The 25,167-nt window shown below is 44.0% G+C and overlaps 1 protein-coding gene across 2 annotated transcripts in view; it reads left to right on the top strand.

The window, feature by feature from the left end:
* Nedd4l (NEDD4 like E3 ubiquitin protein ligase) overlaps positions 1 to 24,080 on the top strand; it is a 324,233-nt gene extending 300,153 nt beyond the window's left edge. For both annotated transcript variants that reach the window (XM_027402751.2, XM_035440119.1), the window contains 12 exons: positions 3,433 to 3,498; positions 5,028 to 5,257; positions 6,951 to 7,072; positions 9,801 to 9,871; positions 11,572 to 11,667; positions 13,541 to 13,614; positions 16,330 to 16,390; positions 17,969 to 18,028; positions 19,250 to 19,357; positions 20,794 to 20,890; positions 21,416 to 21,488; positions 23,670 to 24,080. In XM_027402751.2, the coding sequence (XP_027258552.1) occupies positions 3,433 to 3,498; positions 5,028 to 5,257; positions 6,951 to 7,072; positions 9,801 to 9,871; positions 11,572 to 11,667; positions 13,541 to 13,614; positions 16,330 to 16,390; positions 17,969 to 18,028; positions 19,250 to 19,357; positions 20,794 to 20,890; positions 21,416 to 21,488; positions 23,670 to 23,772 (1,161 nt within the window). In that variant the 3' untranslated portion in view covers positions 23,773 to 24,080. The remainder of the gene's footprint in view (positions 1 to 3,432; positions 3,499 to 5,027; positions 5,258 to 6,950; positions 7,073 to 9,800; positions 9,872 to 11,571; positions 11,668 to 13,540; positions 13,615 to 16,329; positions 16,391 to 17,968; positions 18,029 to 19,249; positions 19,358 to 20,793; positions 20,891 to 21,415; positions 21,489 to 23,669) is intronic.
* The last annotated feature ends 1,087 nt before the right edge of the window (positions 24,081 to 25,167 follow it).

The following is a 25,167-nucleotide window of genomic DNA, read 5'->3' as shown; positions in this document are numbered from 1 at the left end:
ATTAGGAGGAAGAGAGGCACTCAGAAAAAAAAAGAAAGAGCTACCTTGTATCCAAGTGTGGGTAATGGGCTCCTTAAGAGAAAGGCAGTCAGCCAGGCAGTGGTGGTGCACACCTTTAATCACAGCACTGGGAAGGCAGACTCAGGCAGATCTCAAGAGTTCAAGGCCAGCCTAGTCTCCTGGATGAGTTCCAGGACAGCCAGGGTTACACAGAGAAACTCTGACTCAAAAGAGAGAGAGAGGCATGTGGTGATATCTTTCTTGCACAAATAAAGCCTGTCTGCAGATCAGAGAGAAAGAGAAAGCCACAGTACATCTAAGACTCAGCAAAGAGATTTCCTGTTTGTCCCTGCTTATATCCTGTTTCTACCCAGCTACATCACATCCTGTCTGTCTGTACAGACCTCCAGACCTCTATGATTAGCTAGTAGCAAGCTCCATTCTCTGACCCCCCAGACAGGCTTTATTTGTGCACAAAAGATATCATCACAGAGTTACTCCTTTTTATAGGCTGCAAAACCAAGCCCGGCATTTCTAGGATGTTGTCATTTGTTTTAGGACAAGGATAATAAATGCATGCTCATTAACTTGAGTCTGTTCCACCTTTAAAAACCTGTTGAGAAGAGTTGCAAAGCTGTGAGTCATGCATCTTCAACTCTGCTGACTCACTGACTGTCCCAGTGCCACTCGTACATGCTGGCTAGATAATGCTCCTCCAATTTAGGGCAATGATTCTCTGAAATTTCGCAGCACCCTATACTCATGGGAAAATGGAAAGTCCTAAGTCTTTGCTTGCTAGAGACACACTCATCAGCAGCGAGTACATGATGGTGTTTGCCAGTGACCTACTGGTCCTGGAAGATAAATTGGGGGGATAGGTACAGGAAATTCACTGTACAGGAATTCCAACAGGAGATTGGAAATTTGGGGTCCTTTTAAAATAATTCAAGAGCACTCCTGCACAAGTTTTGGCCCATCAATATTTCTTCATTGACAGGGGAGGTAGGTACTCATGAGGCTCTTCCTCCACCTTCCACCCCCCCCAGGAACTATTGGCAGTTAATGGTTGCTGGGGGGGGTGGGAGGTGGTATGATTTCCTCAGTGGCCACCAATACATTGTCCTCATTCTAGGAAATAATTTTCTCCCTTGCACATGCAAAAAGTCCCAGTTAAACTCAGTGAGTCGTAAACAAGAAAACTCACCAAAGTAGGAAAGAAGTGTCTTAGAAAGAAGCGTTTTAGCGGGACTAAGAGTTGGGGAGGGAAGGAGCATGAAAATAACGAAAGTTCATTATACTCATTTGTGAAACTGTCGAAGAATATCCAGAGAATTCAAGAGCAAATGGAACCAACATGCTGATATTAACAACTGTAGAGAAAACACTTCGTGGCATTAATCTGATATGTTTTAAATTATTCTTAAATTATAAAGCTCATTTCATTTGAAAACTTAAATGTCTGGCAATACAGATGTGTGTTAACCAGTAACTTCCCTTTCACCGTCCATTTATTGAACTAAATGGGCTTATTCAACTACCCTGTACTGTTTTCTATGGAAACAGCCCTTTTAGAAAAAAGCTGACCACCTTTTCCTTCATGTACCTTTTGGAACACTTCCTCACTATGGTGGCTTCTTTTTGACATACATAGTCATAGTCATAATTGGTCACTTAGTGTATTTCCACCCCTTGTTGCTGGAAACAAGGTAAACTGAAGACCTTGCTTTCTCTAGAGACAGGCTTGCCAAGTTCTGCTCTTTTCAAAGTTTTCCATCTTTTGCCTATCACCCACCTCTACTCAAATAGTACTAACTAATTATTGAAAACTATTTAACCACATGTAGGTGGCACACACCTGTAATCTCACTCTTGGGAGGCTGAGAAGCAAGAGTTCAAAGACAGGGTGATCCACTTAGCAATATTCTGTCTTTTAAAAAAGAAGAAGCTGGGCGTTGGTGGCACACGCCTTTAATCCCAGCACTCGGGAGGCAGAGGCAGAGGCAGGCGGATATCTGTGAGTTCCAGGATAGGCTCCAAAGCTACACAGAGAAACCCTGTCTCAAAAAACCAAAATAAAAATAAAAATAAAAAAGAAGAAGAAAAATAATTACTTGACATCGTAAGCTCAAACAAATTTGTCCCAAGAAAATCTCCTTTTAACGAGAGCCTTGTTAATTCCTCATACTACCCGTGGCCCTCCATCAGCACCTCCAAGAGGGAACTAGGGAAGGACTTTGTTTTGTGTTCAGTCATTTTTTTTTTTCACTTAAAAGAGCCAGGCAGAGAGGTCACAAATACTTGCTGATAGGTGAGCAAGCAAGCCACCAGAGAGGTCAGCACATAAGAGATGTGAAGAAAATGCTATTTGTGATGGAATATAATGCTAATAGAATGAAAACCATGATGTCATCTTACTGTCTATCAGAACCCTTTGTCTTTGTTCTGTGCTGGAGACTCTCTAGGGACAAGCAAGTGTCAGAATACAACTCTGCCTGAAATTCATGGGAAGTGTGGTCAGCTCTAAGGCTCAGTGGAAACACACATGGAGACAAGCCTGCAGATAGAAAGACAGACCATAAACCATGTGAATTGTCTTTAGAACCTCCTTAAGCATCGTATATGAACAGGATGTCTTCATTGGTTTTTTTTTTGGGGGGGGGGTGTTATATGCCTTAAAACCGAAGGCAAAGGACAAAGGCAAACCCTGTGACTCCTCAATCTAAGTCCTTTCCAAAATTCATTTACTCAAAATTTCCACTCCTTGGCCCAGATATCAGCCTGCTGCCCTTTCTGTTTATGGTATTTCTCTAAAGCTTTTTGTATAGGTTTTATAGTAGTAAAGATGGAGCCAGGGCCTTGCACTTCCTAAGCACACTCTTTGTCACTGAGTTACGCCCCCATCACTTGATGTTTGAGGCAGCATCTTGACATATAAGACCAAGATGGTCTTGAACTCAACATCATCCCACCTCTCCTCCTGTTAGTAATGAATTGCTAACATGAGTGCCATGCATGGCTTCCCACAAAGACTTTAAATGACCACTGTGTATCACTTGGGGTTGTATGTTAAAATGCCATAGCCGATAACACTTAACTCCAGGAAAAACAAGTGATATGATTATAAAAGATGCTCCATATCTATGTGTCTCTGTGTGTTACCCTGACTCATACTCTAGCAGAATTCATAAAGAACGCATACTAGTTTGTGCAGTGTGACCCTGAGGTTCCTTGGCTAGTTAGTTGTGCTGATTAGCCCCCATCATTTCTAGGACTTTCCCGTTTCCCTGTGTAGACATTATACAGATTTTTTTTGTAGAAAATAAGTGTTCAAGGTTTGCAACTCATGAAACTCTGCCAGCCTTGGCTCAATATACATAAGATTTCAGGCATCTATCTGTTTACATTATCTGTGTATATGAATCTCTCTTGCAGGCTGTTCCTTACTCCAGAGAATTTAAGCAGAAATATGACTACTTTAGGAAGAAATTAAAGAAACCTGTGAGTAATCAACTCTTGGAAAAGCTCTGTGTCTTACTCTGTTCCTAACACCGGAAATTACCACATTGAAAATAGCCCATTTGTGACTTGTCTGTGTATACTTCCTCTTCTTACTGCCCTTTGGTCCACCCAGATCTTCAGTCTGAATTTTCTTTTTAACAGAAATCGTAAGTGAAGACTAACACAGTGTCATGTATCCCATCACCTGAAGGGCAGTTGCTTGTGTGAGACATAAAAAGCATATGATTCTTGTGGAATAGAAAATAAGTTGAGACCAGAGATAAGAAATCTGGGAAAACCACATCCAGTTACATCTCTTTATAGTCAGAAGTGCAATCTTATCTCTATAACATGGGTATTTTAACATGAAGTTTACAACATATAATAAGTGATGTGCCAAGTGTGAATCCTTTTTTTTTTTTTCTTACAATTCTCACTAACAGTTTACAACCAAGAGACCCTGGGAGGTTTTTACAGCCAGCACTGAGTTGGTACGGTGTTTGCTATTGGCATGTCTTTTCTCCACCAATTTTCTGTCTTCTGTGTCCATTACGTTTCTGGTATGGACCTTAGTTTTGCCCTCGGTTAGCTCAGAAAATTGATGCCTATGGGCAAGGAAAGCATGAGACCCACCATAACTGAGACCCACCATAACTCTGCCTTTGCTTGAAGCTGCCTCCCCCTCTCTGCTCCCTCCAGTTAATGTCTAGTTCTCAGCTTTGTCCTGTGGCAAAGAGGTACTGGCAGCTTGTGCTCTCACTCAGAAAATTGATCCTCTGTCCCAAGGTTGTGATTCATGTTCTTCATTCATAACTGTATACTCTTTACTCTTCAAGCACACAGTGGGGTATACAATAGTGTTTCTTTGTGAGTCATCCATGTGTCCTCCGGTGACGAGGAGCCCCATGGCTGTCACCCACCTAGGGCAAGAATGGCCTGCACCTGGTATGTCCAGAAGGCTATTTGCATACCTCACTTAAGAACTGGGTATCATTCATTCATTCAGCGTTAGGTTTGAGGATGCTTCTTCCGAACTCAGGTCCCGCTTACCCATGACAGCACAGTGAACTTGCAGGCATTATAGATTGCATCTACCAGCTACAGTCCCTACCACAGATAAGACTGGTTCCAGCTTGCCTGGGGGTTATTAATTACTTAAGGGTTTAATTACCTGGGTTTAAGTCTTTCTTTTGACTGAATCAATATATGGAGATGCCTATGGGGGAAGTGTCTGTGTCTACATGGTGGTAAGGATGAGTTTCTGGGCTCAGCAGATGTTGATCTGAAGATGTGTGGCTGGCTCAGCCTGAGCAGCTGTGGATGGATGCTTCTGTGTGTCCCATCTTGACACAGTGAGCTTCTCCATCTGTTTGAGGACAAACCCGTAAAGGAGAGCCTTTCCGTTGTCACTCACATATATCTGGAAGCTGTCATGGTTGCTACCCTTCTTTGTTATTTTCCAGTAAAGTAGGGAGGGTGTGTGTATTCACACCGTATGATCATGAGCCTCTCTTTTCCTTTTCATCTAGGCTGATATTCCAAACAGGTTTGAAATGAAACTCCACAGAAACAACATATTTGAAGAGTCCTATCGGAGGATCATGTCTGTGAAAAGACCCGATGTCCTAAAGGCTAGACTATGGATTGAGTTTGAATCAGAGAAAGGCTTGGACTATGGGGGCGTGGCCAGGGAATGGTTCTTCTTACTGTCCAAAGAAATGTTCAACCCCTACTATGGCCTCTTTGAGTACTCTGCCACGTAAGTACATGGGAGACATTTGCAGTGTGTGCCCCTCCCCTGCTGTTCATGTGGCTTTCTTCTTAGTCGATGTAAGCCACAATTAAAAGACAAGTAAGGCCCCACCGTACCACCCTTACGAGTCTAAAATCAAGTTCCGATCCAACATGGTGAGATACCGTACACCATGAACACCTGACAATGACTCTTCTGTCAGTTTGGCTCACAGAACCAAAATTGAAAATGTGTTTGGTAATTACAAAGGGAGGAGGGCATTTTTTTTTAATTTGTGATGCCATTCTAATTTAAGGAAGGGTTTATTAGTGTCAGACTTCAGAGAGCCCCATAAACAAGGATTGTTTCTGAAGTCACGCTACTTAGTTATGAAGATTTTGAAGATCCATGCCTGGGTGACAAAGGACGTTACCCTGGTTCCATAATAGAAGAACTAGGCTATACCTTACATTAGGATTTCATCACTGCCTGGCAAGGGAACTGAGGCAGACTGGGATGCTCTCAGCAAACATTTGGCTGGTGTTTTCTCTGGGCTGAGACTGCCCAAGAGCTTGAGGCCCATCCTGAACTCCTGGTGGATTAATTGACCTTGGCAAAAGAGATGTTTATTTAGCATTGTTCTAGTGTGGACTGCAATTGATGTGCCTTCTCCTACATCTTCCTCCTGGTACCTGTATCATAGGGCTCATTGGGAAGACTATCTCAGGATAATCTTCAGCAGATCTAGCCAGAAATTGCCTCCGTTAGTGGTGGTTGTTAGTGAGGCTTATGAGAGAATCCACTGTGGAAAACTTTAGCACCACTGAAGCAGAAAGCAGGGTAGGAGCCAAGGTCCTTACCTCTCCCTACATCTCCAAGGTAACGCCTAAAAAACAATCAGTCTACACTGCCTAGTGGAAAGCTCCTTAGTCCTCCTTCGGGGACCATGGGTGTGTCCTGGGGTTTGCATTGGTGAGACAGCCACCTTATTCTCCCAGTGCTCTTGAGATCACTCAACCAAGAGTTAGACCTTTAGGGAAAAATTCCTAAATCCAAAGCTTCTCAGAGGAATCAGCCTTTAATCACAGAGACCATCTACAGAGTTTGTGTGTCCTTGGGAATCTGCACACCCTGTACACTGTGAGCGTTTTCATCTTCTCAGGATGTCCGGTTGACCGTTTGAGATTGACATTGTGTGTGGGGGGGAGGCAAAAGACAGCCTCAGGTATCCTCACATTGTTTTTTAAGACAGTCTCTCACTGGCCTGGAACTTGCCAAGTAGCTAGGAAGCCAGAAAGCCCCCAGGGATCCATCTGTTTCAGCTTCCTAAATCCTTGGATTACAAGTGTGAGTCACCCCACACTTGGCTTTTTTAAATGTGTGTTCTGGGACCAAACTGAAGCCCACATGTTTGCAAGGCAAGTACTTTATGACTGAGCTATCACCCTGGGCCCCTGAAGTTGGCACTTCCATAGATAAAAATTAGACAACTGTCAGCAGTTTCCACATGTTACCTGCTCCAATAACCCATAACTGTCAATTACAGAAAGGCACGTCTGACTGGTAGGTTATACCTCCAAGCTCATATCAGTTGCCATGAGGTCCCAAAGGTTTGTAAGTGTACTATAAAATGGAGTGACAGGAGGAAAAGGCAAGATCAGCTTCTTGTGGATTTCTTTCTTTTAAGTGTGATTGGACTTTTCTCTTTTCCTCCCCAAAGGGACAACTACACACTTCAGATCAATCCCAACTCAGGCCTCTGTAATGAAGATCATTTGTCCTATTTCACTTTCATTGGAAGAGTTGCTGGCTTGGCAGTGTTTCATGGGAAACTCTTAGATGGTGAGTTACTGCAGAGTTTTGTGGTCATAAAAGTAAGGCAGTCCTGTTTGTGGTTCTGTAGTCTGGTGTATTAGCCTGAATGTAGATGATAAGTACAAGCTTCACTGGTTCTCTAGCTAGTTCTTTTCTTACTGGAGATTGAACCCAGGACTTCATGCATTCACTCAGAGCTCCAGCCTACAGTGTATGGCTTTCCCAGCTTTTCCTCTAACAGTGGTCCTCTGATGCAGTCTCGTGCACGGAAGTCAGGGCACCTATATATACTTATTCTTTGTAACTGCTAAGTCTGAAGCACAAGTCATTCCATGTGTTTTTCAGGACACCTTTCCTCTAGTGAGAGCTACATTTGGCAACAGATGGAAAATTTAATTGAAAAGTTTAATAAATGATCTAATCCATCAGCAGCCTGCCACTGCTCCATTTGTCCCCAAATCAGTTTTTAATGACTTCAAAGTAAAGTTATCACTCAGCAAAGGCCTTAACCGTACAGTGTTTTCTGAAATAAATGGAACAAATTAGCTGTATCCTTCTTGGGAGGAAATATACAGGAACTCCAGGGTATGAGAAGTTAGAACTCAAAGTCCCTCCCACCTGTATGTACCGAAGCCTGTCATACAGATCTCTTACCGACTTGGTGGTCTCAAAAAGTTGTACCTTACATGAGAGAGCGCTACAGAAATCATTAGCAAAAACTCATGAGAAAATTAAGACTTGAGTGTAGAATGGTTGAAGACAGCATTCCTGTTACGGTAGTGAGGGCTGTTTGCAAGGGAATTTGGCTAATTGCCTTTATGGAGTTTGAGCTACTCCAGTAAATAATTGATGGACCCTCCAAATTTTTATTTTAATAAATTTGTACTACTAATGGCTAGCTAATTGTGATTCTCTGGTATCAATATTTTATTTTGCATGGGGAGGTAGACGCTTTTTTGACTTGTCCCCTGTATGCATAAGGTACATGGTACTGTTTGATTCACTGTTCAAGTGTGTGTACAGATGATACTTGTTCATGTATGTATACAGTAAGTGCTTCTTTCTGACTTTGTCCATGTGTGTATATATACAGTAAGCTCTACTTTCTCTGTCCATGTGTATGTATACAGTAAGTACTTCTTTATGACTCTGCCCATGTGTGTATGTATATAGTAAGCACCTCTTTATGACTACCCATGTGTGTGTGCAGCTTGTTTTTTTACTTCAGGCCCCTTCTTTGCTTTTGCCAGCCTGTTGACCCCCTCTACGTTCTGAGAAAGTCAGCTCATTCATCTTCCACCAAGCAAGAAGACACTTAATTACTGTGGGGGGAATATAGATAACTATAAAATATGGTCCTGACCCCAGTGACCTCATATTTAAGGGAGAAAAAGTGATGACCTCCCCACTGCAGATTGGCGGGAGGAGGCACAGAAACACTATGCCTTGGGGCTGAGTGTCCTAGAAGCATCAAAAGCCAAATTCCTTTTGGAGGAACCTGGGCTGGCTGGCACTCAACATGGCCAAGGGAAAAATGGAGAGAGCCAAGGGTGGATGGGGACCAGAGGTGACTGAGCTAGTTCCCTCAAAGGGGATTGTGCATTTGCCAAGAATCCACAGGTCTTCAGTTTCTCAGCACATGAATACCCTGTTGGCAGAACACACTCAGCCCATCTGCCCCTGGGGTCAGCATCATGTTTTTACTTCACTAGACATTAAAGTGTACCATCTGTGGCCTGGGGACTGCACTAAGCCAAATTGAAGCTGCCTGTGCTGCTTGGGGCCCCACATCTGGAGATAAAGGTGCAGCCTTCCTATGGATGGGCTCCTAGGAAGACATCTACCTGGTCGGGGAGTCTTCTCTGCCATGGCCTTCCTGTGGCCTTGGCAGCCCTCGTGGACCATTGTACAACCCTCACAAGGGCCTCTGTCAACAGTGGTGTCCAGGATCCGGCACTGATGCACAGGCAGAGCTTTCCTGACCTCATTGACTCAGCACTGCCCTGAAAGAAGTCTCTTTTCTAGCCTGGCCTCCCTGAGACACTATACTCACCTAACAGCCCTCTGATGACACCACCCTTGGTGGCATTACACACTTGTGCTTGGCCCAGGGCTTGTTTGCTGCCACATGGAAGCCATTTTCGTCTGCTGCTAAAGCATCTCCAAGTACAGACACCCTCCACTCCACTCCACTGCTTCCCAGGCCCTCTGTCACAGTTCCTTTCTGTTGCCATGATGAAATATCCTTACAAAAATTAATGTGGGGGAAGAAAGGTTAATTTAGCTTAGTTCCAAGTTACAGTCCATCATTTTGGAGAAGTCAAGGCGGGAACTCAAGCAGCTGGTCACATCACATGCATGGTTAAGAGCAAAGAGAGAATAAGCGCATCTTTCTCTCTTAGGGTGATCAGGACCCTTCCTAGGGAATGGCACCTCATGCAGTGGGATAGATGTTCCTGCAGCAATCAACAATTGAGACAAACAATCACTTACATATATGCCCATGGGCTAAACTGATATGGGTAACTCTTCATTGAGACTTCCTGGGTGATTCTAGATTATCTCAGGTTAACAGTTAAAAGGAGCCAGTGCCCCCCTCCTCACTTGCTCATGGATTACTCAAAGAGGTCCCTGATCATTCAGTCATGACCTCCCCTCCCATTTATACGGAAAGCAGTTTATCCTTTGATTCCATTTGCAGATGCATAGCAGTGTTCAGGGCTTAAAACTTAACCAAGTTGTTGCCATATTTCAGGATTCTTCATCCGACCATTCTACAAGATGATGCTGGGGAAGCAGATAACCCTGAATGACATGGAATCTGTGGTGAGTAAAAGCAGTCAGTCATGTAGCCATTACAGGCCACTCTCACCTTATGGACCGAGTCAAAAACCATATCTGCAGTCACAGGAGTTATTATAAGGACAGTCACTCTGAGTGAACATCTGTAGTCTCAGTTCACTCTCACTTTCCCTTTGTCAATTTATGCTTCTATTGTGCTATCCTGAGGAGGCTAGGAGCAGAGAAATTGCTCCCCCCACCCCCAGTGGGGGAAGGAGGTTAAAACAGGATATCACTATGTATGTAGTCCAGATTGGTTTAGAACACACAATTCTCCTGCCTCTACTCCAAGTGCCGGGACTATAGATGTGCAACACTGTCCTGCTCTACAAATTGCTCTTAATGCTTAAGTCTGTGGTTCCTATTGGTTATTAGTATTTGGGGGTTTAGAGTATTTATTTTATTTTTAACTATGTGTATTGGGTAAGTAGTACATGCAAATGAATGCTGATGCCCATAGATGCTAGAAGCATCAGATTTGCCCTGGAGTTGGAGTTACAGGTGGTTGTGAGCTACCCAGTGGGTGCTGGGGATCAAACTTGGACCCTCCACAAGAGCAGTACACACTCTTGACTGCTGAGCCATCTCTACAGCCCAAACATTAGTGTTTTAAATGTGATGTGCACATTATTTTTTTGGTTTCTTTTGAGTCTGTCATGTTCTCAGCAATAGACTCCGGGCATAAGCAGAGGGGACCTGATGGTCTCACAGCTTCTATTTTCTGAAACACGGCCCTACTTTTTGCTTAAATTAATGGGCAAAGAACATTTGGAAAACAGTTAAGGACAGAACACAAAATGTGTTCTGTTTAGTTAGACACTGTCCTGCCTGTTCTCTGATAGTCTCACTCTTAGAAGACAGGAGGGCATGGTGCTAAATTCTGTGGACCTGAGCCAGGTATGGAATAGCCACAAACGAAGTAGCCAGGCTATAATCCCAGCCCCTGGAGGCTGAGTCAGGAAGAGGTGTTGGAGACCACTGTGGGGCAACAAGACCTGTGGGGTGTGGGGTGGTGCCTGAGGAGTCTCACTACTCTGCCCTCCCAAGCAGGTGGGTAGCCTTAGCCATAGAGAACAGGAAGAAGTCACAAATACTGTCACTGTCCAGAGTTCTTGTGTTTTAAACTAATGGGAAGATGTGGCTAGAGAGGCGGCTCAGTAGTTAAGAATGTGTGCTGCTCTTGCAGAGGACCGGAATTAGGTTCCCAGCATGGCTCACAACTAACTGCCCCTCAGAGGATCTGACTCCCTCTGCTGGCCTTCATGGGCACCTGAACACATGTGTGTGCACATGCAGGCATAAAGGAAATCTTTTTGTTGTTGTTGTTGTTTGTTTTTTTGTTGTTTTTCGAGACAGGGTTTCTCTGTATTGCTTTGGAGGATGTCCTGGCACTCCCTCTGGAGACCAGGCTGGCCTCAAACTCACAGAGATCCGACTGCTTCTGCCTCCCGAGTGCTAGGATTAAAGGCGTGTGCCACCAATGCCCGGCTACAAAGGAAATCTTTAAGTAAAGAAACAAGAAGTGGTTTTGGTAGAGCAGACTCCCTGACACTGTGGTGAGTGGTGTCACACTTGGGTGTATTATGCATGGAATTACATTGGAATGAGTTTATTAGTAAAGGAGCCAAACAGGCTTGTGTTTTGAAAACAGATGTTCACTTTTCCTCTCTGTGTCATTCCTATAGGACAGCGAGTACTACAACTCTTTGAAGTGGATCTTAGAAAATGACCCCACGGAACTTGACCTCATGTTCTGCATAGATGAAGAGAACTTTGGGCAGGTATGTGGGGCCAGCTCTTCAACATGTTTCCTTTGCTGTGGGCTGTAGCAGAGCATGGCTGGACCACTAACCAACCACATAGACTTTCAACTTGTCATTAACGGGAATACGTATCATCTGGAAAAGCCTTCATCTGCCTTCCACCCTACTTCCTCAATGCTCGGCTGCCTGTCGCCTGAGCTGCTTTGGGCTGCCAGCCCTATGACATACAGTCCAGTGGTGTTAGAAAATAGGAAGGTTGAAGAATGGAGGGAATGCAAGTAATAGAAAGGTGGATGTATGGGACTGTCCAGGAAATACATCCACATAATACAGCTTTAGCATCCTAGGAATGGTTTTGCCCTCTGGCACACCCCTTCAGCTCAGGCACTCAAAGAATTCAAAGAGGTAGCAGTGGCACCAACGTCGTGGTTGTCACGGGACCCTGGAAGTGCTCTAAACTTCATCCCTGGCAGCTAATAGCATAAGTGAAATGGGAAGCGGAGTAGCAATGCGCCACTAAGAAGCTGCTGCTGAGATCTGGAGGCTCAAGATTGGGGCAGTAAAGTACCTTCCCCGGGCTGCTGTGTGTGCTCTCTCCACCACCGGACAGAGACGACCCAGTTGGCAGGATCACCCATGCCTCACCTTATTGTCATGGCCTCATTATTTAACACAAATAGTCTAGTCTCTTTCTTGCAAAAACAATTCTAACAATTTAGTTGATTCCTAGTAAAAATAAATTCAGTATAATAAACACACACAAAAAATATGCTCTACATGATAATACCAGCTCAAGAAATATCATGATGAAAAATTTCACCTACATCTTCCCGAATTATTCTGTGCAAGCACACAGAGTTTGCTTGCGTTTGTTTCCAGAGGTAGAATTAGATACACTGCAAATATCAGTAAATATCCTGTGCTGTTTTAATAGCTACAATGAATGTCATCTTTTAGATGTGTAGTCTATTTTGATATTTACTTTATAAACTGACAATCCTGGTGTATATATGACAACCATGGAATATATGAAAACATTTGTATATTGTACAAATCATTCATATAATTTCTAAAAGAAAAACTATTACCAAAAGGAAAAAACAGATATAGATCCCAGAGACTCACATGGTAGGAGAGCTTTCCTCTGGTCTCCTATAAAAAGTAACATATAATCTCTATCTGGCTTCTTAAGCAAGTGTCTTTCTGCCTTTCCTTTCTTCTTTCCTTCTTGGTTTTTGTTGATGATGCTAATGATGTTTGATTAGTTGAGTTTTGTTTTGTTTTTGTTTTTGTTTTTTCGAGACAGGGTTTCTCTGTATAGCTTTGGAGCCTATCCTGGCCTCCTGAGTGCTGGGATTAAAGGCCTGCACCACCAACACCCGGCCTTGTTTTTGTTTTTTTGTTTTTTTTTTAAGTCCCTGTATTTTGCCTCTTGAAAGAAATCCCATGTGTCCTTCTTTATGCAACGTGATTTCTAGTAACAAACAGAATGCTGGAATTTGCACCTCTGGGCTTGATGGTTGATTGGAATTTGGATCTCTGTGGGCTTGACGGATGTTCTCTGGCATTTATTTTTCTTCTTTAACATAATTAATTTCTTGATAAATGAATAGCACATGAAATTGTTGCCCTTTGTTGTTGCTAATGTATGGAGAATAATTAAACTCATAAATAACCATAAAATAATTGCCTTAATGATAATGTCTTTACATGGGTAACATCTTGGAACAGTTAGAAAGATTCATTGGACACACTCCTGTACACAGAGCCCATTGCTGGGATATATTTTTGAATGAACTTTGCTTCTCTTCCTTTTATAGTAAGATGTTATTCAATAATATGTTAAATAACTTCATGTCTTTGATTGTTGTTTTTTCCTCTGTACTTACAGACATACCAAGTGGATCTAAAGCCCAATGGGTCTGAAATAATGGTAACGAATGAAAACAAAAGAGAATATATTGAGTATGTATGCACATATTTGTTACATTTTATTTGTGTGTGTGTGTGTGTGTGTGTGTGCGCGTGCGCACGTGCGCGCGCGTGTGGTATGTGTGTTCATTTGTCTGTGTGCAGGTGTGCATGCTTGGGGTGTAGGTCAGTGTCGTATCTTCCTCAATCACTGCTTATCCTTTTTGTTTTGTTTTGTTTTTTTAATAAACGGGGTCTCTCAATGAGCCTGGAGCTCATTGATTCCACCGGGCAGCCTGGCCAGTGTGTGCCATGGACATGCTGTCTCTACCTCCCTGCAGAAGGGGCACACCACCATGCCTGGCTTTGATTGTTTGTTTGTTTGTTTGTTTGTTTGTTTGTTTCATGAGTGTTGGGAACCAGAAGACAGGTCCAGTTGCTCAGCAAACACTTAAACAGCTGAACTATCTTCCCAGCCCCTGTAACTTTTACCTTTAAGAAATTAAATGACTTATTTGTTTGTTGTCCTTTCCCAGAATTGCTCGTGCATACTACAAATATGAACTTTTGTTTTGTTTTGCTTTTGTTTTTGAGACAGGACAATTTGTTGTGTATGTCTAACTATCCTGGGATTTGCTCTGTAGATGAGACTGGCATCAAACTCACAGACATCCACATACCTCTGTCTCCCCAAGTGCTGGGATTAAAGGCATGTGGCACCACAACTGGCTTCTCCATTTAAATAACAGCAATTTCTTTTTTGCTTGGCCTACTGGGCAATTGAATGTGAGAGAGAAATGTACCTTCTCTCATGGCTTTAGTGAACTACCCCTAGAAGAATGCAGCAAGAAGAAAGAGTATCCATTATAGTAAAGTGGCAAGTGCTCTCCGGGGATGGATGGCTTGTCTGAAATTCAGAATTGCAACCATGGGAATGTTAAGTGCTAATGGAATAGAATTAGGGATTGCCAAAAAGAAAATATCCTATCTCCTGACTTGTCCATACTGGAAGCTGAGGGAAATAGTACAAACGTGGTGAGTTCTGATAGTTGCTGTCTGTCAACCCAATCTCAGACTTATTTAGTAGAACAAATTGTTGAGTCCTGGAAGGCTAGCTCCTGAGGGACCCTAGACATCCAGAAGGCAGAAGGAACTCTCGGTTGAATCCATTACACACAATTCTGGCCTCTTCTGTGATGCACTCTATACTAAGCCTGGGCTCCAGTGAGGGAAATGTAGGCGTGTTTGCTTCACAGGTCCTGGTTTCTGTATGTTTGTGGGTTCAGCCCACACTGAGCTCATTTACAGTCTGCACTCCCTTTTAACAAGATAAATGCCCTCCTCTAACCTCATTTGAAATAGGTCAGTGGCTTGAATTCAGAGGACAGGCTAGGGTCTTCTATTTAGTGTAATGTGAAGAAAAGCCAACTGTCTGTCTAATCAGGAAGAAAAGGAAAGTCTTGTGGGCTTTACCTGGAAGACACTGAAGCCTCAACCCCTGTGGGAGATTTTTAGTTGGTTTGGTTTGGCTTTGGTCACTTTCAGATGAAAGTTCATGGCACTTAATAAATAAGCTAGAAGTAAGGTACTGTGATACGTGTCTGTCATGCTAATTGCACCCTTGTTCTGACCATTGTCAGTTTTATCGGAAGGCACCACTGGCCTTCTTTGTAAAGTACTGGTGTTAAGTGGTTCTTTAAAAAAATTATCCATCCCAGGATAGCTGAGGCCTGAGGATGTGGACATATGTCACATGGGCCAAGGTCAGGCAGGGTCTCAGCTATATAGGACTAAAATCTCCCCACTGTTCACTGACCCCCGTGGTGCCCTGGTACTTGAAGAATACTCCTGGGCAGTGAATTGCGGCCTAGCCCTGTGGTGCCAATACAGCCAAGTGCTGTGTGCTGCAGGCTGCTCCACTCAAGCTATTGTCATGTTGCCACCTTGAAGATGAGGCCAGAATCCGGATTGCTCACACTGAACACTGTCTTGGGGACAGTTTCAGTGACTTTCAAATTCTGTCAGTCATCTCTAAACTTTAGTATTAAAAGGACTAGTGTGAGCCAGATATGGAAGCACACACCTTTAACCTCAGCACTGGGGAGGCAGACCCTATCTCAAACAAATTATTTTTAAATATTAGTGTGTATAATATATGGTATGATGAACTACTCTTAACAAACACACGTTCATACTTACACATACATGTGAATATGTGGATATGTATAATCACATCCTATGACTTTTTTATTAACAGATCTTTAACTTTTTATTTTTATGTGTGTGGGTGTTGTGAATGTGTCTGTGTATCATAATGTGTGGCTGGGTTCCTTGGAGACAAGAAAAGGATGTCAGATCCCCTGGGACTAGACTTACAGACAGTTACCCATGTGTAAACTGCCATGTGGGTGCTGGAAGTCAAACCCGGGTCCTCTGGAAGAGCAGCCAGTGCTCTTAACTGCTGAGCCATCCATCTTTAGCCCACCGTTTCTTCCTTCTTTATCAAACCATGTTTGTGGAGTACTTGCATCCACTGAGGCTGGATGAGGGCCAGCAGACCAGGTACTCAGAGAGAGTGTAGATTTCTCACAAATGTAAAGGAATAGAGGGTCTCTCAGCAGATGTGCTATAGCAAGCCCCACCCCACCTTGCCTTCTATTGTTCAGGATTCTCTGCTTACTCCACCTAAGGAGCAGCAGGCCCAAGGATAAAGAAAGCGTGGCTGGAAGGTGACAGAGGTGACTAAGCATTCCTTTTTCTTTCTCACAGCTTAGTCATCCAGTGGAGATTCGTGAACAGGGTCCAGAAGCAAATGAACGCCTTCTTGGAGGTAAACACTGCTGATGGGGTGAAGGCAGGGACAGCGTGCAGAAGGCCAGCACAGGCAGCTGACCCTCTTGGCCATTGCCTGAGGTGGAAATGTTCCATGATGCTCTACCATCATTTTATAAGTGTTCTCTTGCTTTGCCTTTCTCCATTTTTAGTTTGTTTTGACTGCATTGTCCCTTGCTTGCTTGAGACCAAGTCTATATGGCATACACTGGCCTGGAGCTGATGGTAGTCCTGCCTCAGCTTCCTGGGTGCTAGGATTATACTGCCTGGCTTCCACTTATGTTTCTTTTGAATTTATTCATGTATGTGTGCACACAGGTGAGGATTAGAGGATAACTCTAAAGAGGTGGTTGTCTCTGTGGGACGGATGTGGGTCCCAGGTCCTCAGGCTTGATAACGGCACATTTACTGGCTGAACCAGCTCACTAGCACTTCCACCGTATTTAAACCAAACATTTTTCATACCTGGTCTAGAGCCGTAAACCTGGAACTTCTAGCAGTGCCCAGAGGAGGTGCCTGCTGCTGTGCTTCCAAAATTAGTGCCCTCTCATTCAGACCTTACCCAAGCCAGGCTCATAGACTTTCCCCACAGAGTCCTCACTTCTGTGACACTGAACTTCCCACAGAGTCTCCCCTTTTCATGCTCTGGGTTTTTAATGTTATATCCAAATACCAGCTTTGTCCCTGTGATGGAATCAAGTAAAGATGCTTGTAGCCGCTAAGTCTGATTACCCGAGTTCAAACCCCAAGTGCCACTGGTAGAAGGAGAGAACCAGGTCTTACAGGTTGTCCTCCAACTTCCATGTATGCATGAACACACATAAGAAATAAATTTTGAAGGGAGAAGCCCAAACCCCATGGTATTCATTTCTAGGGCCCTCTTTCATGGAATAGTTCTCAAGCTCAGTGACCTGCACATCATGAAGATGGCCCTCCCCTGAGCAGGAAGTGCAACTATGCCAGGGCTGGGGGACATAAGGTGCAAAGGTGAACTTGGTTATGGCACCTTTTGCATTGTATTTAAGGGAGAAATCCCAGGAAGCAAATTCCCAGCCCCACCCAGCTTTCAGATTCCCAGCCCTGCCCAGCTTTCAGGAGCCACAGCATCTAAAATTTCTTCCTGGGTCACCCCGTAATTAATGACAGCCCAGGACAGAGCCTGGCTTGCTGTTCTGTCAGTTCTCTGTGCTGGCTGATGCTGCTTCCGTCTCTCCTCCACCCATGCCGTCAGCTATTTTTAAATGTGTCTCTTATACGTTTGCAGTCTATACATTTTAGGACACACTGACTCACGAAAGTGTGTCATAAGTTGCCTTTGCAATCCACCTGCCTACAGTGTCCCTAGTATCACAGAGTTGCAAAAAATGTGCAAGTCCTGGAAGCTTCTAGACTGTACTCATTTTCAAGCCCCTATTCATGACTTGGGATTTTGTTGGGATTGTGGTCACCTGACACGGTCCCTGCTACGTGAGCCAGCGGAAGAGCGAGCCTTCTCTGGCTGACCTCTACCTATGAAATTGTTCTTTTTCAAAGAAAAAAAAAAGGTGCTTAAGATGTTTTTATCTTTTCCTTTCAGGGATTTACAGAACTTCTTCCAATCGATTTGATTAAAATTTTTGATGAAAACGAACTGGAGGTTTGTTTGATCAGCATCATATTTTATACATAAAGTAGATGATTTTAAGTATCTCTTTACTTTGCAAATGACATTTTTTGTATGCTCTAGCACATGACATATTGAATGCTCTATTCCAAGGCCTGTCTTCGGGCTAGCCTGGGGAGGCTAGCAATAGTAGCCAAGTGAATTTGTTGCCTGTGACAGGGCAGTTGTAAGCACTTCTAATGAGCTGCTCAGGCCAAGCAGACTGCGTAACCAGGCTGAGCCAGAGCCCTTTGTTGCAGCCCAGTCTCCACCTTGGCAGGTCGTTGTAGGACTTGGCCACACTATAGCTGTACTCCTTTTCCAGAGTCTGTAAAGGAGACGGGACCTTGAACTTGAAGTGGCATGTATTGAATAAGGATTGTAGGAGGCCACTGGGTAGTAGCAGGAAGTGTTTGATGAACGTCCATCTCAGCTTCTCAGCTTCGATGGAGATGAGGGAGAGAGCAACTTGAAAACCAAAAACACATCTCACCTTGGGTTGTGTCAAGGCACAGAAGGAAGGAGGCTGCATCTGTCCACAGCTGGTCTCTCCAAACCCATGTCCAACAAAGCATGTCTCAGAGAATTTAAAGTGGAAGTTTCAAGATGAGTGTCATGAAAATTTTGTAGCGCAGGCACTACAAGTTTATAGAGGCTGTGAGAAGTGAATGACCTCGCAAGATGACTCAGCCAGGCTGGTCCCAGAGGCCTAGGAATCAGTTTTCAGGCTTTGGGAATGGTTTTCTTCCTATCATATTCATTGGAAACTCTTATGATAAGAACAAACTCTAGGCAAGTACTGATTCAGGGGACTAGTTCCTGCCTGGGCACCCACAGGATGCTGGAAGGATGAGGTTGTCACCTGAATTAACCCATCTGGGGGGATAAGTTCTTGCTGTCATGGGGACAAGTAATAGAAAGAATCCTATGTATCTGCTAATGCAGTACAGGGGACTCTACAGCAGTGTGCCTGAGCACATGGGCTGGAAAGATAACCAATGTAGTCCAGCTCTTGCATGCAGGTCAATTGAGAAAACCTCTCTCTCTTTCCCTTCCTCCCTCCCTCCCTCCTTCAATCCATCCCTCTACCCTTCCCTCACCCCCCTTGAACTGCTGGCTTACCTGCTTGTCCAGTTATACACACCAGCACAGAGAAGAGAGAGTTCTCACCTTGCATAGCCCACCTCATTTACATCTGCTCAATTTCCTTACTAGTTGCTGATGTGTGGCCTTGGAGATGTCGACGTTAATGACTGGAGACAGCATTCTATTTACAAGAATGGCTACTGCCCCAATCATCCTGTCATCCAGTGGTTCTGGAAGGTAACTGCAGCACTCTAGGCCCAACCTCTGCTTCAGGCTCTTCCTCCAAATCAGGCCTCTTGGGGGAAATCAGAACGGAAGCTTCTTTGGGAATAGTAATGCCTTCAAGCTGCCTCATCCATGTGTAGAAGTCATTTTCTGGACTTTTCTTTCTTTTTTTTTTTTCTTTTTCAGAGACAGGGTTTCTCTGTGTAGCCTTGGCTGTCCTGGAAATTGCTCTGTAGACCAGGCTGGCCTCAAACTCAGAGATCCATCTGTCTCTGCCTCCCTAGTGCTGGGAGTAAAGGTGTGTACCACCACCACCCAACGTCAACACTTTTTTATTCCAATAACCATTTTGATTTTTATATATTGCAACCTGAGATGCAAATTAAATCTCATTTGCTGTCTTAAGGGCCAATGTTTGTATTCTGTTGGGCTTGGAGAAGGATTGGCAAAGACAGTAAACTAAACATTTTTAAAAAATAAGAGATTATTTACATACAAGAAAAGGGGGAATCAGCCTTGCATGATAGCATACACCTAAACTCCAGGTATCACTCATACGCCCAAGCCAATACAATGTGAATTTGAGGCTGGCCTGAGATGCACAGAAAGTTCTAGGACAGCCTAAACTGCTTATCAAGCAATTTTTTATTTAAGACAGGGTCTCACTGTGTTGTCCTGCCTGGCCTCAAAACAGATTCACCTGCTTCTGCCTCCAAAGTGCTAGAAATAAAGGTGTACACCACTAAAACTGATAGGTGCTGATTTTACAAAAAAAAAAAAATGAGAAGAAATCAACTATCATGTTTTAACTTCTGAAGGTCTGTTATTAATATTTCAAGTATCAGTAAAAATACAGAGAGAAGGAACCAGACTTTTCAAAGACTGTAACTTGGCTTTGATTTTGGATTGTATTATAGAAGATCAAATCATATGTCCAGGAAGGCTGGCTCCATTCCTGCAGTGGTTAGGATCTGGGAGGCACACAGATTGGTCCCAAGGCCCATTTTTACCTGGGGTTTCCTTCTGCTTATCAAGTATCGTTGGGGATCTTTCTGTGTCCATATCACCTGGCTTCCTCTTGTTTTAGATACTTCTGGAAAACCACCTGGTTAGAACTAGCTTCAGGGAGACCCCAGGCCTCAAACCCAGAAACCTGAGCTTGAGGCCCTCCAAAGAGTTTTCTTTGTATATTGTTAATTTTGGCCTGTTGGCAAAAGAAAAAATGGGACCCAGTGATACTCTAATATTAGAGAGGCTGGGCTGTAGCAACCATCAAAAAGGGGGAGGCGGTGCCATTTTTCAGAGTCGATAGTGTAGGTGATTCTATGGCAATGTAAATGGGAATTTGGTTGCCTGCCTAGGTCATGGCAGGGTGTACTGCATGGTGAAATCATGACAGTGTGTGCTGTGTGCTGCCTGGTGATGTCATGACCTTCTGCCTCTGGCAGGCTGTGCTCCTGATGGATGCTGAGAAGCGGATCCGGTTACTACAGTTTGTCACAGGCACCTCCCGAGTACCCATGAATGGATTTGCCGAACTTTATGGTGAGTGTGGCATGTCCCAGGCCCCTCTGTCCTGCTGTGACCTTGGTCACTTTCCAGATCAGTTTAACTACATTAGTTCCATAGAGACCCATGGAGATGAAGAGGCAGGGGTTCAGGTAGTGTTTACACAGACAGCTTGAAGGTTTCTCCTCTTTTATCGTTTTTCTTTCTTTTTCCCCCGCCCCCTTCCCCTGCCCTCGCATAGTTCAAGTTTTGTGTTCAGCTTTTAAACCCAGATTTTTCAGGATCCTTTCTGCTCTGCACTTCAAGGCTCACATTGCATTACTTTCCCCTAAAGCAGAGAGGCTGCAGCAGCTGCATCTGTATCATCACTGCCACGCCTGGTACAGTTCTGTACTGGGGGGAGATAGCAGTGCAGACCTGGGGATTTCCCACAGGACTCACTGGGCAGGCCCCACCCTGATGCTCCTCCCCTCCCCTTTCCACTAAGTCCCCCCAGAACTTTGTTCTCCTGCTTCAAGCCCTGTTTATCTCTGTCTTTTTCTCTCCTCCCACCCCCCTCAGGTTCCAATGGTCCTCAGCTGTTTACAATAGAGCAATGGGGTAGTCCTGAAAAGCTGCCCAGAGCTCACACATGGTAAGTAATGAAATCCCCATGGGGCCTGGAAAAATGGCTCAGTGGTGAAGGACACGCACTTGTTGCTCTTTGAAGAGGACTTGAGTTCAATTCCCAGTCCCTCCATGGCTCATAACCATCTGTAACTCCAGTTCCAGGAGATTTGATTTTCAGTATACACATGGCACACATACATGTAGGCGAAACACTCAGACACATATAAATAAATGAATCCAAGCCTTATAAGCTCAGTTGGATCACTGGGACCCACATGGTGGAGATAACCAACTCCAGCAGATTATCTTCTGACTTCCACATGCGTGCTATGGAATACACACATGCACACAACGATGTTTAAAAGATAAAATTAAGGACAGAATTCCCCCATAGCAACATCAATTTAAAAGCCCTTCTATTCACACAGTCTGCAAGTGACCCATGGGCTGTGACACCATCAGAAGGTCTTCTCTGGCTGGAGAGGGAGGAAGAAGCCTCATTAATTAGCTTAGAAGAGTCACAGGACACCCAGCACAGAGACAGACATGGCTCAGTGGATTTTAAAGCAACATTCAGCAAGCTCTTTTTTTGTCCAAACTCAGTTGGGGGTCCCAGGTTTCTGCACAGATTTTTCCTTCCCTCTTGCTTTGGAGGAAGTGGGGGAGTGCACCCCCGCCTCTCTCAGCACAGTGAGGGTCTACAGCCCACTGAGCTGACATGAGCATCCTCTCTCACCCACAATGCCTGTAAGAGCCTTTGTAAAACCTGGTAGTGGAGGAGCTGGCTGCTGTGGGTGCCCTTCCCTCACCTGAAGAACCATTTGTGATTCCGTGGAACAGCATGGTCTGTCCTGTGTGGTCCTTTTGCCATGCACACTGATTTCCAGACTGAAATTGGAGCAGGCACTGTGCACAGTTCTCTGTCTTTATCCTGGGGGAGGATGTCTGCAGAATTCAAACAGCTTCCTTTCAGGGCTAAAAACCCTTTTTAAATGCTCTTGAACTGGGTAAGACAGAACATTGAGTGAGTTGCCGTAGTCACCATCTTTCGAGCACATGCTCCCAGCCTCTTCTGCATATATTCTGATTTGACCCTCCCTTAGTCCTGTGAACAGCCTTTTTACATTTGAGCAGACAGATTGAGAGAAATGAGATGACCTGGCCAACGTCACAAAGATGGCAGGGACAGGGTTTGAACTTGACCCGTAAACAAGTGGGCTTGATTTCTTGCAGAGGCTATCCATCTATAACACTCTCAAAGGGTGAGCTATACCTGCCCCACCCTAGTGGAAGCCTTCTGAGCTGGCTCTCCCTGAACCTAGATTGTGGCCAACTGGATAGCAGAGGTGGCTTAGCTTTCTGTAACTCAGGTAGCCTGGGCTCTGCTCTAGGATCTGCACCATTCCTAGGAGTGGGACCCATGGTTCCCTGGCTTCACCTCCTTGCATAGGGATACGCATGTGCAGGACACCTATCCTTAACCTGCTTCACACCTACAGAAGAGCCCTTGGCTCAGGCATGCATGATGGACCAGTGATAGTGTGAGAAACAGTCTGTCCTTTCTTCATTCCTGAAGTGTACATGCCTCATGCTCCGTGGGTTTTCTTTTCTTTTTTAAAAAAGGTGGTTTTTTCCTTTTTTAAAAAGGTGGGGTTTTTTAATTATTATAATGTGTGTAGTCTCTCTCTCTCTCTCTCTCTCTCTCTCTCTCTCTCTCTCTCTCTGTGTGTGTGTGTGTGTGTGTGTGTGTGTGTGTGTGTGTGTGTGTGTGTAGCATTTGGTGCACATGCTACTACTAGTGTGGTCAGAAGACAACTCTGATTCTCTCCTTCTGTCTTTACGTGGCTTCTGGGCATTGAACTCAGAAGCCTGCAAGCACCTGCAAGGCTGAGGCATCTCACCAGCCCACATTTTTAGTCTCTCTGTGGTTGTTGGTGATTGTCTTGTCTTTGTGTCTCCATCCTGGCAGCAGAGTAGTCATGGACAGTTGAAAGGCTGTTTTGTTTTCCCCATTGACTGTATAACCTGTTTGGCATAGACACTTTCCTAACTAGAATTTTGCTTTGAGTAATAAAAGTATGGGTTGTTTTTTTTCTTTAATTATTCCCTTGCTCAAACAGCCAATGCCCATTAGCCAAATCAAGAAAGTGCTGCTATGACAAGGAGGAAGGCAGCCACTCACCACCACTATCCATTCCTTTGGCAGCTTTAATCGCCTTGATTTACCTCCATACGAAACCTTTGAAGATTTGCGGGAGAAACTTCTCATGGCCGTGGAGAATGCTCAAGGCTTTGAAGGGGTGGATTAAGGCCCGCTGCATCGGGGGCACTGCCCTTCCAGCAAGTTCTGCGTGCACTTTTGCATTTGCCTAGCAGACTTTTGCAGAGCCGGTGGCAGAAGCAGTTGCCTGGGCTGGCTCTGGAGGCCAGCTTGTCCAGGCCGCACCCAAGTTCCGCCAGGGAACGCAGCCCCAGCTCAAGTGCCGCCCCCTTTCACCACCAATTCTCAACTGGTTGGCGTGTACATTGATTACATTTCAGGAAGACTTGTTCTATTTATGTTGTGCCTCTCCAGGCAAAGCCCTTAATAAATATTTTGCATACTTTCTAATGACAATGAATGGAATTAATCACGATACAGGTATAGTATTACAAAACTCATGTTTACTTTTTAAAATGATTTAGACTGATTTTCAGATTTTATTTCATTACAATTAAAGATGTCTCATGTACTTGGAAAAGTGAGCATATTTTTTTTGTATTTGAATTTCATATCAAGCTTAATGTCGGTGACATTTTTATTTTTGAAGTACTTTGACACTCCCGCCCTCTACTTTATTAAAATTGGAAGACTAATTTTTCTCCAAAAGCCTTCTACAGACCAATACTTGGAAAGAATTTCAAATAGAACATTAAGTTTAACAATTTTTTCCATGCTCAGAATGAAAATAAACTGGATATTACCCTTTTTTGTACAAATTTAGATACTAGGTACAGGCTGGAAGAATTGTAACATAGCATGATATCTTTGTGTTAACTTGAAAGGAATGACACCATTGTTCCTTAGAAGTATTGACGTGTGTCATCACACATTCAAGACAGGGTTGGACTGTCATTTCACATCGGAAACCCTTAACCCTTCCTGTCGCCATGCAGCCTCTTCCTATGATATTTTCTCTTTGGTGTTTATAGAGACATTTCCAATGGCACTGCTTGATTCAAAACTGAGGAAGCCAGAGTCAGTGGTCTTCTGTCTCCGTTGGCTAAACAGTAGCTAATAAACCATTCTTGCTGTAACTGTGGCAATTCCAAAGGCACTTTATGCAGGTCATATCTTTTTTGGGTTTTTTTTTTCATTTTTTTCTCATAAACATTACATGTGATTGTTTCTTCCTCCCTGCACACATCTGTCTGGTGCAGTATCTATCCATTGTGAATTAGGCTGCTAGTAAATCCAGATGTTATGCTGAGCCTCCACACCAATCTTCTCCAACTGTTTTGTAATTTCTACTCGACAAATCATATTTACTTACTATACACTTAGCCGAGTCATGTGGCATAATGACCTATTTTGCATGCTTCGATACTGTGTACTGCCCCCCCCCCCAGGTCATGTCTATTGTGTGCTAGTTTAAAAGTGAGCTAGAAGACCCGGTGGGTTCCATTGAGCTCAAGCTGTCTGGTTGGCAATGGTGGAGGAATGT

Source organism: Cricetulus griseus, chromosome 2 (assembly GCF_003668045.3).
Source record: "Cricetulus griseus strain 17A/GY chromosome 2, alternate assembly CriGri-PICRH-1.0, whole genome shotgun sequence".
NCBI classification, from domain to species: domain Eukaryota; kingdom Metazoa; phylum Chordata; class Mammalia; order Rodentia; family Cricetidae; genus Cricetulus; species Cricetulus griseus.
Note: the sequence above shows the minus strand (reverse complement) of the source record. Positions and strands in the feature narration are given on the sequence as shown.